Source organism: Lipotes vexillifer, unplaced genomic scaffold (genome assembly GCF_000442215.2).
Source record: "Lipotes vexillifer unplaced genomic scaffold, Lipotes_vexillifer_v1.1 scaffold496, whole genome shotgun sequence".
Classification (NCBI taxonomy): Eukaryota; Metazoa; Chordata; class Mammalia; order Artiodactyla; family Lipotidae; genus Lipotes; species Lipotes vexillifer.
In genome coordinates this window covers 10531351-10546454 of record NW_006786690.1, presented here as the reverse complement: position 1 = coordinate 10546454, position 15104 = coordinate 10531351, and the positions used below count along the sequence as shown (strand labels likewise).

Sequence of the window (15104 nt, the reverse complement as noted above, 5' to 3'; positions counted from 1 at the left end):
AAAAAAAAAAAAAAAAAAAAAGTTATTATTCTGAAATATACAGACTAAGGAGAAAATGAAAGGTATCTCTGCAGTTTACATCATCATCATCATCATCTAAGGAACGCTCATGTACCTCCCACCCAAGTTAAGAAATTACTCAGCCATTTCCCCCCAGCATTTGAATGTGAAAACTTTCAAACATACAGCAAAGCAAAAAGAATTTCACAGAGAACAGCTCTTCTCCGAATTCTACCACTAACACTTTGCTGTACTCTTTATTACGTTTCTGTCTACCCGTCCTTCTTGTCCTGCATTAATCCATCTTATTCTTTGATGCATTTCAAAATAAATAGCACACATCTGTAGTCCTCCCCCTAAATGTTTTAGCACATATACTATTAACTAGAATTCAACAATTTTTGTCTCCTTCGTGTAAAATTAACACACAATGTGTATTAGTTATCGTGATTGCATAACAAATTCTCCCCAAACTTAGCAGCCTAAAGCAAAAATCAAACGTGTTATCATCTATACGGTTGCTGTGGGTCAGGAATTTGGGAGCAGCTTAGCAGGACGGCTGTGGCTCAGGGTCCCTCGTAAGGCTGCAGTCATCTGAAGGCTTGCCCTGGGCCGAGGATCCACTTCCAAGATGGCGTGCTCACATAGCTGTCAGCAGGAGGCCCCAGTTCCTCACCACACGGGCCTCCCCAGAGAGTGGCTCGAGTGTTCTCACGACACGGCAGCTGCTCCTCCTGAGCAAGTGATCCTGGAGAGCAAGATGGAAATTGCAGCATCTCTTGTGACGAAGCCTCAGAAGTCATGCTCTGTCATTGCTGCAATGTCCTGCTGGTTAAACAGGGCGTCGTCACCCTCCAGTGTGGGAGAAGACTACACACGGGCCTGAAGACCAGGAGGCGGGGGTTATCGGCAGTCACCTTGGAGGCTGGCTACCACAGCCTGCCCTCGGGTCCTCAATGATTCACACTCCTCCTCCTCTCTCCCGAGGCCCCCCAGAATCTCACCCCATTAACAGCATCAGCTCAAATTCCAGAATCTCATCTAAATCGAGTCCAGGTACAGATGGGGCTCATGGGTGTAGCTCCTTAAGTTCAGCTCATCAAGTACTAACTAATTCCAGAAATTTGAAGACCTGTGAACAAAGTGTCTGACCCTCACACACCCAGCATATACCGGTGGGACAGACATAGCACAACTGCTACATACACTCCTCTTGTTCCAAAAGAAGAAAAGCAGGAAACACACAGGAGTCACTGGCCCAAAGCAGTTCTGAAATCCAGCCGGGAAAATATTGGCAGTTGCTTGATTGGGCTTCAGTCCAACTCTTGCCCAGAAATGACTTTCCAGGGCTCTTGGCTCTGCCCCCTGGTCCCTGAGTTCCGCCTTCTGAGTCGTCCTACCTTTCCTATGAAAGGTATCACATGTGTGTGGCTGCGTAGTTTTATAGCCTGCTTCCTGCCTGTATAAGCTTGGGGGTCCAGACGCTTCTTTTACTTTTGTGGGTCTCTGTCAGTCTGAGTTGGCAGTGCGTCTTATTGGGGTTCATCCTATTAGGCAAAACCCACACCCACAGATTTTTTTGACACAAGCCCTTCCACCATGGGCTTCTGCAAAGACTGACAAAGGACAGAAGCTTCTTAGAAGCCCAGTTCTTTGACCGAAGGGTTCTCTTGGACACTGCCCTGGATCTGTATTCTTACAGATAGATTTTTCTTACAGATAGATTTTACAACAAAGGATTTTACAACCACCCCCTCAGCTTCTTCTCTAGACTGTGTTTTCCTGAGAGCGCCCTTGATTTGATCTTTGCACAGAACCTGTTTCTTGCATTTCATTTGCCACCTGGAGAGGCAGGGAATTTTCAAGCCCAGAGCACTGCCCTGGTTTAACAGCCCTTCCTTTAACTGCCTCTCCCCCTCACATTTCACTATAAGTAGCAAGAAGTAACCAGAGGCAGCACCTTCCAAGACTCTGTCTGGGACTCTCTTTAGCTTTGGCCACTCAGCCTCATCACGAACATTTTCTACCTTCCTCACGACCACAGGCAACGTGTTATGAAACCCTCTGCCACCACCTAACAAGGATCCCTTAACCCCAGTAACATTTTCCTCACTTTCCTGGAAACCTTCCCTCACTGCCTCCTCAAAGGCCATCAGGCTTCTACTAAGACTATTCAGGCTTTCTCAAAGACTCTTGGCAAGAGTCCTCCAGCTTCTGCCCACTGTTCCATCCCACACCACTCCACATTTTAGGGCTTTTGTTAAATTTTGCATCACTCCTGGTGCCAAAACCTGTATATGCTTCTTATTGCTGCATAACAAATTACTGCAGGATGTAATGGCCTAAAACAACAGTAGACACTTATTATCTCATAGTTTCTCTGAGTCAGGAATTTGGGAATGGCTTAGCTGGGTGCTTCTTGCTCAGGATTTTTCATGAGGTTGCAGTAATGGTGTTGGCTGGGGCTGTGGTCATCTGGAGGCTTGTCTGGGGCTGGAGGACCCATCTCTAGGATGGTTCGCTCACATGGCTTTTGGTAGGAGGCCTCAGTTCTTCACTAAGTGGACCTCTCCATAAGTTGCTTGAGTATCCTCATGACATGGCTGCCGTCTCCTCCAGACAAGTGGTCCTAGAGGGTGAGGCAGAAGCTGCAATGTCTTTTATGATCTAACCTCAGGAATCAAGCTCTGTCATTTCTGCAATATCCTTGGTTACGTAGATAAGCTTTGTTATGGACTGAATTGCATTCCCCCAAAATTCATATGCTGAGGCCTCAATCCCAATATCGCAGAATGTGACTATATTTGGAGATAGTGTATTTAAATAGATGAGTAAGTTAAAATGAGATGATTGGGTGGGCCCTAATCCAAGGGCTGGTGTCCTTGTAAGAAGAGAGAGAGAGATGCCAGGGATGCACGTGCACAGAGAAAAGGCCATGTGAGGACACAGCAGGAAGGCGGCTGTCTGCAAGCCAAGGAGAGAGGCCTAACCCTGCCCACACCTTGATCTTGGACTCCCAGCCTCCAGAACTGTGAGAAAATGAATTTCTTTTGTTAAGACCGCCTGTGGTGTTTTGTTATGGCAGCCCAAGCTAACTAATATAAAGTCCATCCAGTATTGGAGAGGATGATGCAAGGGTCTGAATACCAGGAGACAAGAATCAGTGGGGCCATCTTGGAGACTGGCTACCACACCATGAAAGGTGTAGATCTTGAGTGTGTTCGTTGAGTTTTGATGGTCGTGTACACCTATGTAACCCGAATTCCTATCAAGATATAGAACATTACTATCACCCCAGAAAGTTCCCTCATGTCCCTCCCTAGTCAATTCCCAGCCCCAGGCCCCAGAGGCAACCACTCTTCTGAATTCTTTTCCCGCCATGGATTCGATATTCCTGTTCTAGAGTCTCAAGTACACAGAACCATGTAGTACATGTTCCCTTGTGGAAGGCTTTTTGCACTCAGCATATAGTATTTCTGAGATTCATTCATTTTGTTGTATGGATCATGTTCTGTTTTATGAACATATATACAGGGTTTTGTTTTTGTTTTTTTTAATGCATCCTTGGACACATGGCACATGGGCTGTTTCTTTTCTTTTCTGTTTTTCACTCCGCCATTTAAATTTTTCCACGGTAGTCACCGGTTTCTCCAGTGCCATGTTGAACTTGGGGCTTCTCTAAAGGACTTGCATTCCCCCTGGAGAAATGAAGGATGAGTCGTATGGCTTAGAGTCCCTCACATCTACCTGGGCTCTATCTCCTCAGCCTCTCAGCCAGGTCTCATGTTTCCAAACGTTTGCCCTCGTTCCCCTGACTCTCTCCCCATCCTCAGAAAAGGACTTTCATCTTCCCGTGTGATGGGGAGTTCCTTTCTGTCTGGGCCTCTCTACTCCACGCTTTAGAGAAAACTCTGTGCTCCAGTCCTCCATGCTGTCTCTTGACAGAAAACACCTATTTTTAAGGGTTCCGAGAAAGCTCTTTCCTCTCTTAGCAAAGCTTGGCTTTTCAAATTAAATTGGTTTACTGTTAGACTGTCACCTTGCTTTAGACTTGAAAAATTCTATTTGAAAACCCAAAGCCAAGGACTTATTTATTGCAGGTCAGGTCAGGGTTTCTCAATCTTGGCACAGTGACATGTGGAGCCAGATAACTCCTTGTTGTGGGATCTGTCCTGTCCACTGTAGAATGTTTAGCAGCATCCCTGACTCCTACCCACTAGATATACCAGTAGCAACACCACCACCACCACCCCCTAACTGTGGTACTCAAAAATATCTCCAGACATTGCCAAAAATCAAAACGTCATTTTGCCTGGGGGCAAAATCACCCCATCCTAGTTAATACTCATCCTTCCTTTTCCACAAAGCAATAAAACATCAGCTCCAAGGCCAAATCTTAATGGCAAGAGCTCATAGGAGGTGGGGAAGAATTACTGAGAAAATAAAATATGTGAGGTGATTTATTAAAATAGCATCTTGATTCATATATATATATTTTTTTCCCAATAATGGGATCATATGAACCTAACATAGGTAACCTTTTTTTTTTTTTTTTTTTTTTTTGGCCATGCCGCTCAGCTTGAGGGATCTTTGTTTCCCAGCTGGGGATGGAACCTGTGCCCCCTGCAGTGGAAGCACAGAATCCTAACCACTGGACTGCCAAGGAATTCCCTACCTGATTTTTAAAATTCAATAATATATCATAAACATCTTCCCACTTCAATACATTTACTGCATAGTGGTTAAAAGCATAGGCTCTGAATCCAACAAACTTAGGTTCATCCCTTGACTCTACCACTTGCCAGCTGTGTGTCCTTGATCAGGTGACTTGACATCTCTGTGCCTCATATCTCTCACATATAAAATGGAGATGGGAATAATAATGCCTATGTCACTGGGTTGTTATGAAGACAAAATCGTATCCTGCCTGTAAGTGCTGAGCACAGCGCCTGGTGCATAGCGAACATTCAGTAAATATTAAAATTTAAAAATTAAGTTATTACCTAACCATGATTGTTACTTAACTTTTATTTACAACTTACAATGTCTTAAAGACACAGTTAAGGTGCACACATACTGCCCTTGCTGCAGACTGGTGATTATTGGAGAGCACCGGGACAGCTGGGGGTTGTTAAAATATTAAAGTAACTCCCCTGCCGTTTGGCCAACAGCTCACGCCCCAAAATTCTTAAAGTGCCTGTGTCCCTGTATCTGCTGTCCCACTGCCCCAGCCCTCCCGACCCTCCCTGGGGCTTCTCCCCACTGGGACTTCCGAGGGATCCAGCAGCTAGAGTTAAGCCGGTTTGGTCATACATGGCCCTTAGGTTCTTTTTGATAAATAACAGTAGCCGGTAAAGAAGTTTGGGGAGGGTGAGGGGTAACTGCACCTCCCTGCCTGGGTGTAAGGAAAGCGAGTCTCAGAGCAAATTCTAGCCCCACAAAGACTTTCAGTAAACACACCTTCCCCAGTAGAGACCCCATCGATCAGCCTATTCTGTAGGTTTGAGGAAGTCTCCCCTCCGGCCATCATCTTGCAGGGAAGGGTCCCTCAAGACAGCCACTACAGGGTCGCAGAGGCAGCCAGAGTCACCCCCTAGAGATGGCATCAGACGCCAGAGCTCTAAGCTGAGACTGGACAGGGGCCCAGTTAGGGTCAGACCCCGGGGCCCTCCATGGGGACACAGGCCAGGCAGTACCTTCCTCCAGTGGGAGCCGATTTCTAGCATTCAGCATACCAGGTAAGAGGCCACCCTTTTACCAATAAGAACCCATTTCTGGCCTTCAGTTTGCTAACCAGGAAGACTTTAGGATTCACAGCTGCCTCTGGACGGTAGCCTGTCTGATGTAATACTGCCCGGCCCCACCAGGCCTGGGGACCGCAGATTCTGCCAACTGACTGCCCCAGCCTGAAAATTAAGTGACCGGCACATGTACAGCATCAAACAGACTATGCTGAATATTTAGAAACTAAGCCACAGGCCTGTGATAATCCTTGATGTGCCACAGGGACCCCCCCCCCAGAATTAGGCTGCATGTTATAGTCAAGCCTGCACCAGAAGAGGATTTTTTTTTAATCTCTTTTCTCTATTCCTTTTTTTTTCCTAACCCAGTTATAGATGTTGGCAGGAAAGGAGGTGTTTGTTAGGTCAGGAAGAAGGGAAACAAGGGGGAAATGTTCTGGTTCTGTACTTTCTGCTACGGCAGCACCAGCCCCAGTGGCTGCTGAGCATCTGAAACATGGCCCGTGCGACTGAGGAACCAAAAGTTTAATTTTAATTCATTTAAATTTAAAAACTGATATTTGATCCAGTTATTGAAAGGGTCGAAGTCTGTCTGGAACATTTTGAGTTGGCGAATCGACTTTTTCGACTCTTAAGTTTTTGTGGAATCTGAAAACAGATCAAGTCTTCCTCCTGAAAATTCAGTTTCCAATTTGAGATGTGCCATCAGTGTAAAATAAACCCCAGATTTCAAAGGCTTCATACCTTGAAGAAAAAGAATATAAAATATCTCCATATTTTTTGTCGATTACGTGTTGAAATGCTATTTTTTTAATGTATTGGGTTAAATAAAATTTATCGTTAAAAAATTCATCTCTTCTTTTTACCTTCTTAACACGACTGCTAGAAAATTGAAAATTGCATTCTGTAGCCCGCATTATTTCTCTGTCAGGCACTGCTGCTGTAGTCAGTTAGGACTTAGCTGCTCAGGACCCAAGAGGGTCAGATGGGGGCAGTGAGCTTCAAATAAAAGTCTTCTAATCATGGACCTAGTTGGGGAAGCGGAGGGAGAGAAAATGGGCAGCTGCTGAAGTTCCAGGCCCTTCTGTTCCTCGCGCCCCAGGAAACACTGCGGCCAGGGCTGCTCATTCAACACGCAGGGCTGTGCGTTCTCCGGGCACCACAGGCCATCAGCTATGTCCACTAGAGGTTCTGGGGTCCACAAACAGGTTTGAGAACTGGCTGGGGGGGGCAGGAATATTTGACTCTAAAATGCGTAAATAAAAAATGCAGAAGCAAAATGAATAAATGATTGAATGAATGTCCACAAACATGACGGTGCGTGCTTCATTCATCATTAATGTTAATACTCATTAAAGTTTCATCACCTTTGAAAACAATTTGTTCAGTTTCTCACTTCACAAGAAGATAAGATTGTGCAGTGACTGTCCAGAAACCATAGTCACTTGGAAATTTAAAATACGCTGCTTGGGCCCAAGTGATCTCACAAGTAGAATTATAGAAATCTTTACAAAAGTTTCTACACCAATTTAAAAAAAAAAATGTATTCAGTGTTGATGTGAGTGAATTGCGAGATGTCTGATGTGATACAGAGTGGGGCCCCCAAACATAATGCCATACTCCCCGAAAGTCATATAAACAGCCCTTGTAACATTGGGGTTAATAAGAAAAAAATTAGGAAAGCTTAAATGTCTATCAAGTGGGTCCTAGTTAAATACGTTTGGCACACTTGTACAGTGGACCACAATGCTACCATTGAAAAGAACCCAGTACAGCTACAAATACTGACATGGGAAGATGTTTTTGATATTGTTAGCTGAAAAGTAAGCTGGAGAAGAATCTCTGTCATGTAAATCCATTTTTGTTCTTTGAAAAGATATGACTGCAATAAAAAAATATATAGCTAACGTTTAGTGCTAAATGCTCTACATGAGGGGTCAGCAAACTTTTCCTGTAAAGAGCCAGATAGTAAATACTTTAGGGTTTGTGGGTCACATGGTCTCTGCTGCAACTACTCAGCTCTGCCTTTGTAGCTGGGAAGCAGCCATAAATAATATGTAAATGAATCACTGTGGCTGTGTTGCAATAAAACTTTATTTACAAAAATAGGCAGAAAGCCAGATTTGGCCACAGGGCCATAGTTTGCCAACCCCTGCTCTATATCATTATTCTATTTAACCTCCAGATAGCCCTTTATAGCAGAGACTATCAGTGATCCTAAATTATATATGTGGAAACTAAGGCTTAGAGAGAGTAAATGACTTTCCCAAGGTCATCAGCTCTTACGCGGCATAGAAAAAAGTCTGGAAAGAGACACATCACAGTGCATCAGTGCAGTTAATGCTGGGGAAGAGAAATGAGGCAGCTCTTACCCTTTCCAGTACTCCTGTAATGCTTTCATTGCATAAGTCTCATGAATGTGAAGGTTAATCTGAAAATATTCTTTAAGACTTTGGGGAAACTCACAGTCTCCTCTGCATTCTCTGTCGACCTTGTGTGTTAGTGTGGACCAACGCCGTGGAACTGTCAGAACAATCAGTGGCCGAGGAAATTCCTGGGGCAGGGTTCTCCAGAGAAATTTTTGTGGACCAGGACCTGGCCCAGCACGATAAGGTGAGGGGTCTCGGGGAAGGACGGAGCTACAGCAGCAAGAGGGACCATGGAGAGATTGCCTCTTGTTCTCTGTGTCTCAAGGACTGCCCCTTTTTCCTACTTCCAAGAAACCACCTCTTCCTCCCAAGACATGCAGCCAGGTTTGGCCACTGCTCATTTTATCCCAAATAACATCTACAACTACAAGGTACTGAGCACCTACTGTGTGCTGGGCCATGTCCTGTGCACCTGACATTTATTAGCTCGTTAGTCTTCACCATCTTCAAAATAGATTTTATCACCCTCACTTTGCAGATGAGGAAACTGAAGCTCAGAGAGGTTAAGTAATGTGTTCAAGGTTGCCCAGTGCAAGGAGCAGTGTTAGGATTCAAACCTAGGTCTGGTTAACATCTCAGCGGGTACTTCTAACTCGCACACAGTAATCACTCGGTCAACCTTGAGTGATGGAACAGTGATGCAAAAACACGTTCCTAGCAGGAGCAAGCGAGCACTGAAGTCAGGGAGGCCTGAGCAGAGAGACTCGTTAAAGAACCAGAGAGGTTTAAAGCAGGGATGCGAGCAGAACAGGTGGATTCAAGCCATCCTGGGAAGGGCCCAGGTCAATTTCTCCCCGCTTAGACACGACCTGAAAGTTACTCTAAAAGAAGCAGTCTTTTAGTAATATCTCGCTTTCCTTAAGGGCCAGGGCCTGCTCCCGCAGCAATTCTCGGAGTTTGTGAGGAGCAGACCTACCTGGGGTTCTTGTCAGAGACGGAAATCCAAAACTTCAGGAGGCAGGGGGTTCCAACTCAGGCATCCTGGGACCAGACTCTGAAAAATGTTGCAGAAGGCGAGAAGCCACGCTCAGATTCTGTATTTATCGCTGTGTAACAACCCACCCCAAAACTTAGTGGCTTAAAACAGCAATTCATTATTCCCCAGAATCTGTGGGTTGACCTGGAAGGTTCCTTTGCTCGTGTCCCCTGGCCTCACTCATGCAGCCTCAGTCAGCCGCTGGCTTGGCCAGGCTGGTGGTCTCCATTGGCCTCCTTCCCACATCTGGGGCCTCAGCCAGGATGCCTGGACTGGTGGGCCCCTTTCTGCATGTGGCTTTTCATCACAGCATGGTGGTCTCAGTGTTCCCAGGGGGCCAGAGCAGAAGCTGCACAGCCTTTAAGAACTTGCCTGGAGATCATGCAGCATCACTTCCACTCCATTCCGTTGGTTAAAGCAAGTCACAGGGCCAGCCCAGACTAGAGGGTGGAGAAATAGACTGGATGGCAAAGCTGCAAAGTATTTGTAGCCATTTTTCAACCTGCCTCAATTTTAACTTGGAAATATAGTGCAACCACTATAATTTTTTCTATTTATAGAAAAAATTTTATAAGCCATTAATAATTTTTTCTATTTATAAGCCACTTATACCCTGACTTGCCAGGACTCCTTCAAGTGACAATAAACAAATTAGCTGAGGGGGAGCATTTATTAGCTCATCATATTGGAAAATTTAAAGGGCCACTAGCTTCAGGTATGGCTAGATCCAGGAGCTTGAATGATGTCATCAGAACACCTCCCCACTACCAATCTCTCCCCTCTGTTTCCCTCAGAGTCTGGCTTTCTACATAAGGCTGGCTCTGTGTGTTAGAAAAGACAAACTCAGGCAAACAAGCCTACATATTTAAAGTTTATGATCCAAAAGAAGGCAAGATCCTCTCCCTCTGTAATCGATGTGTGAAATCTCTGATTGACCAGCTTGGGCCACATGCACACGGGGAGGTGGGACAGGAAGGAGCAGGGCACATGACTGACAGCCCTACCCAGACCACATGGAAGGAGGAACGCTCCCTCCAAGAAGGGCAAGGGGACCCTCACCAGGAAAGCAGAACCCACGGCTGTCCGCTGCCCTCTGCAAACTTCTTATATTCCAGCACTGGCACGGGGCCTGGCACTTAGTTGCTGCCCGATGAATGTTTGTTGCATGAAAAATGAATAAGCACCTGGCTGATCATAACAGGGTGAAACAGGGGAAACTGCCCAGGAGTAGGGAATATGTCTGATGCTCTCTCTTGAAGTTTTGCCACCAGCGTTCACAAGGACCCAAAGGAAGGCCCCTGGCAGCAGTTGGCAATGTCAGACATGCTTTCTCATGAGCGAGACCCTGTCCTTCCCCAGGTCACGGAGCTAGCAGGTCGTGAGACTGCCTGGACGGCTCCCCTGGGAATGAGCTGGCCTAGAAATTGCCCGTTTACCTCCTCCTGTGGCTGCTTTGGAAACGGCCTCTGGGGCATTTTTCTTCTTGTTTTTCTGACATTTTATTGATAACTTCTGGTGAGAAGTTTGGGGGATTTTTTTTTCCTCTTTTGGAAAACCTAACAAATTCTTTGGCTGCAGAGCTTTTTCACTGGAGAGACGGAGGACAGGGTTAATTATACCTGTGGGTAAAGTCTACCAGCAATTTTGTTTTTCCAGCCGAAAGTTTACATGAGCAAATAAATCACCATTCCTGTCTCATTTACTTTCCAGATTCAGTTACCTGGAAACAATTCATACATGAATAGCCAAAAGAGGCAGGAAGTAATAGCAGAGAGGAAAAAGGGAAAACAAATATCTCAGAATGTTTTAAGTTAAAAAAAAATAACCCTCATTATAGGCAGAATGTGGTCAAACAGAATGTTGTTTCCCTAATGACCTTTCCTAGGTCCCCAGTGTGCTAGGCTGAATATTATAAATGAAAATATTATAAGTAAACTTTCTAGCAACAAAAGTTCCCAAGTGGGATGGTTGTTCTTAATGTGAAAGTATAATTCTCGGGGAAAGGAAAGTTTCCGTACCTGTGAGGTATAGACGTCCATTACAGGAGTCTATATTCAAGTACATCGTTTTAACCAAATTCTTGTCTCTATGAGATTTTCCAAGCAACAGAGATAGCCTTGAAAGTCTACTTTTTTCCCTCCCTGCCTGCCCTCACCGTCCCAAAGAATGATACCATGTTTTTCCTGTATTTCTTTAAATGGGCTCAGCCTTACACCCAGACCCACACCTAGTAAACTTCCCATCTGGCCTCCACCCAGGATGAAATAATTCTGCTGCTTCGGAAAGAAGTCAGCCGTCTCTCGGACTTTGAACTTGAATCCAAATACAAAGACACGGTGATAGCAAGCCTGCACCACGAAGTGGTCAACCTGAGCCAGAAGCTGTTGGAAACAGCCGCCTCCGGGCAGAAGGAGAGGGTGATCCCGCCCAAGTTTCAGGTTCTGCATGAAGAGGACGATGCCCAACAGAGAGAGATCCAGAGCTTGAAAAGCCAGGTAGGGCTCAGAGACAAGTGGGTCGGGGCCTTGGGGTCACAACACAGGGTGACAGCTCTCAGGTAGAGCCTGTGGGGAGCCCCCCGGGTAGTTAGAAATGGGCAGTCAGCATAGCATGGTAGAGAAGAGTGCAGACCCAGGGAGTGTAGGGTTGGCAGGTTTCTAGCCTTGCAAGAACAATATTAGATTTGATTAAGTGCCTACCATGTTCAGGCCCCGGTGCAGGCGCTTTTGGTGCATTAGCTTATTTATTTATTTATTTATTTATTTATTTATTTATTTATTTATGGCTGCATTGGGTCTTCGTTGCTGTGCACGAGCTTTCTCTAGTTGCAGTGAGCAGGGGCTACCCTTCGCTGCGGTGCATGGGCTTCTCATTGCAGTGGCTTCTCTTGCTGCGGAGCATGGGCTCTAGACGCGCGGGCTTCAGTAGTTGCAGCATGAGAGCTTCAGTAGCTGTGGCTCGTGGGCTCTAGAGCGCAGGCTCAGTAGTTGTGGCCCACAGGCTTAGTTGCTGCACGGCATGTGGGATCTTCCTGGACCAGGGCTCGAACCCGTGTCCCCTGCATTGGCAGGCGGATTCTTAACCACTGCGCCACCAGAGAAGTCCCCGCATTAGCTATTTAAACCTCAGTCTTCTGACACATGCCATTCTACAGATGAGGAGACTGAGGCAGGCTCAGAGATGCCCAGGAGCTCATTACAGCTTTTTGCACAGCAAGTGAGAGGCAGTGATGTGATTTGGGCTTAGCTCTGCCACCTTGTACACCTCATGCTTTCACACCCACTTTGCATTTCCACCCAACTCCTGTCGCTTCAGTGACCACTTCTCACACCTACCCGGACCCAGCCAGAAAGAGCTGGAGATGGGGAGAAGGAACCCCACAGTGTTCCAAACACTGAGGCCTTTATCAAACCCTGAAGGCAGCTGCTGGTTCATTTATAGGGAATTTCACCAAAAATTCTCCACCCAGAATGTCTGGATTTACCAGTCAACTTCCTTTCTCCTGAAACTAAGTCCAAAAAAAAAAAAAAAAAAAAAATTTTTTTTAAGTTTTAAACAACTACTTTAAAATTGGCCATTGATCTTGTACATAAATTATATCTCAACAAAGTTAATAAAAAAGCAATTGGTCATTAATGAATTTTGGCCTCAGTGCATAATTCTGCTTAAAACCGTAGTCAGATTTGGTTCAAGATGGCGGAGTAGAAGGACATGCTCCCACTCCCTCTTTCGAGAACACCAGAATCACAACTAACTGCTGAACAATCATCAACAGGAAGACACTGGAACTCACCAAAAAAGATACCCCACATCCAGAGAAAAAGGAGAAGACATAATGAGACGGTAGGAGGGGCACAAACACAATAAAATCAAATCCCATAACTGCTGCGTGGTGACTCACAAACTGGAGAACACTTATACCACGGAAGTCCACCCACTGGAGTGAAGATTCTGAGCCCCACGTCAGGCTTCCCAACCTGGGGGTCTGGCAACGGGAGGAGGAATTCCCAGAGAATCAGACTTTGAAGGCTAGCGGGATTTGATTGTAGGACTTCGGCAGGACTGGGGGAAACAGAGACTCCACTCTTGGAGGGCACACACAAAGTAGTGTCTGCATCAGGACCCAGAGGAAGGAGCAGTGACCCCATAGGAGACTGAACCAGACCTGCCTGATAGTGTTGGAGGGTCTCCTGCAGAGGCGGGGGGTGGCTGTGGCTCACCAAGGGACAAGGACACTGGCAGCAGAAGTTCTGGGAAGTACTCCTTGGCGTGAGCCCTCCCAGAGTCCGTCATTAGCCCCACCAAAGAGCCCAGGTAGGTTCCAGTGTTGGGTTGCCTCAGGCCAAACAACCAACAGGGAGGGAACCCAGCTCCACCCATCAGCAGACAAGCAGATTAAAGTTTTACTGAGCTCTGCCCACCAGTGCAACAGCCAGCTCTACCCACCACCAGTCCCTCCCATCACGAAACTTCTACAAGCCTCTTAGATAGCCTCATCCACCAGAGGGCAGACAGCAGAAGCAAGAAGAACTACAATCCTGCAGCCTGTGGAACAAAAACCACATTCACAGAAAGATAGACAAGATGAAAAGGCAGAGGGCTAGGTACCAGATGAAGGAACAAGATAAAACCCCAGAAGAACAACTAAATGAAATGGAGATAGGCAATCTTCCAGAAAAAGAATTCAGAATAATGATAGTGAAGATGATCCTGGACCTCGAAAAAAGAATGGAGGCAAGGATCGAGAAGATGCAAGAAATGTTTAACAAAGATCTAGAAGAATTAAAGAACAAACAAACAGAGATGAAAAATACAACACCCGAAATGAAAAATACACTAGAAGGAATCAATAGAATAACTGAGGCAAAAGAATGGGTAAGTGACCTGGAAGACAGAATGGTGGAATTCACTTCTGTGGAACAGAATAAAGAAAAAAGAATGAAAAGAAATGAAGACAGCCTAAGACACGTCTGGGACAACATTAAATGCAACAACATTCACATTATAGGGGTCCCAGAAGGAGAAGAGAGAGAGAAAGGACCCGAGAAGATATTTGAAGAGATTATAGTCAAAAACTTCCCTAACATGGGAAAGGCAATAACCACCCAAGTCCTGGAAGCACAGAGAGTCCCATACAGGAGAAACCCAAGGAGAAACACACCGAGACACATCGTAATCAAATTGGCAAAAATTAAAGACAAAGAAAAATTATTGACAGCAGCAAGGGAAAAATGACAAATAACATACAAGGAAACTCCCATAAGGTTAACAGCTGATTTCTCAGCAGAAACTCTACAAGCCAGAAGGGAGTGGCATGATACACTTAAAGTGATGAAAGGGAAGAACCTACAACCAAGATTACTCTACCCTGCAAGGATCTCATTCAGATTCGGCGGAGAAATCAAAAGCGTTACAGACAAGCAAAAGCTAAGAGAATTCAGCACCACCGAACCAGCTCTACAACAAATGCTAAAGGAACTTCTCTAAGTGGGAAACACAAGAGAAGAAAAGGACCTACAAAAACAAACCCAAAACAATTAAGAAAATGGTCATAGGAACATACATATTGATAATTACCTTAAACGTAAATGGATTAAATGCTCCAACCAAAAGACACAGGCTTGCTGAATGGATACAAAAACAAGACCCATATATATGCTGTCAACAGGAGACCCGCTTCAGACCTAGGGACACATACAGACTGAAAGTGAGGGGACGGAAAAAGATATTCCATGCAAATGGAAATCAAAAGAAAACTGGAGTAGCTATACTCATATCAGATCAAATAGACTTTAAAATAAAGAATGTTACAAGAGACAAGGAAGGACACTACATAATGATCAAGGGATCAATCCAAGAAGAAGATATAACAATTATAAATATATATGCACCCAACATAGGAGCACCTCAATACACAAGGCAACTGCTAACAGCTATAAAAGAGGAAATCGACAGTAA

General features: G+C 45.3%; 1 protein-coding gene across 1 annotated transcript in view; it reads left to right on the top strand.

Moving 5' to 3' along the window:
- The window catches only part of FHAD1 (forkhead associated phosphopeptide binding domain 1), a 136615-nt gene that overhangs the window by 39301 nt on the left and 82210 nt on the right, over positions 1-15104 (top strand). The window contains exons 4-5 of the mRNA XM_007459328.1: positions 8245-8354; positions 11405-11641. Coding sequence (XP_007459390.1) covers positions 8245-8354; positions 11405-11641 — 347 coding nt within the window. The remainder of the gene's footprint in view (positions 1-8244; positions 8355-11404; positions 11642-15104) is intronic.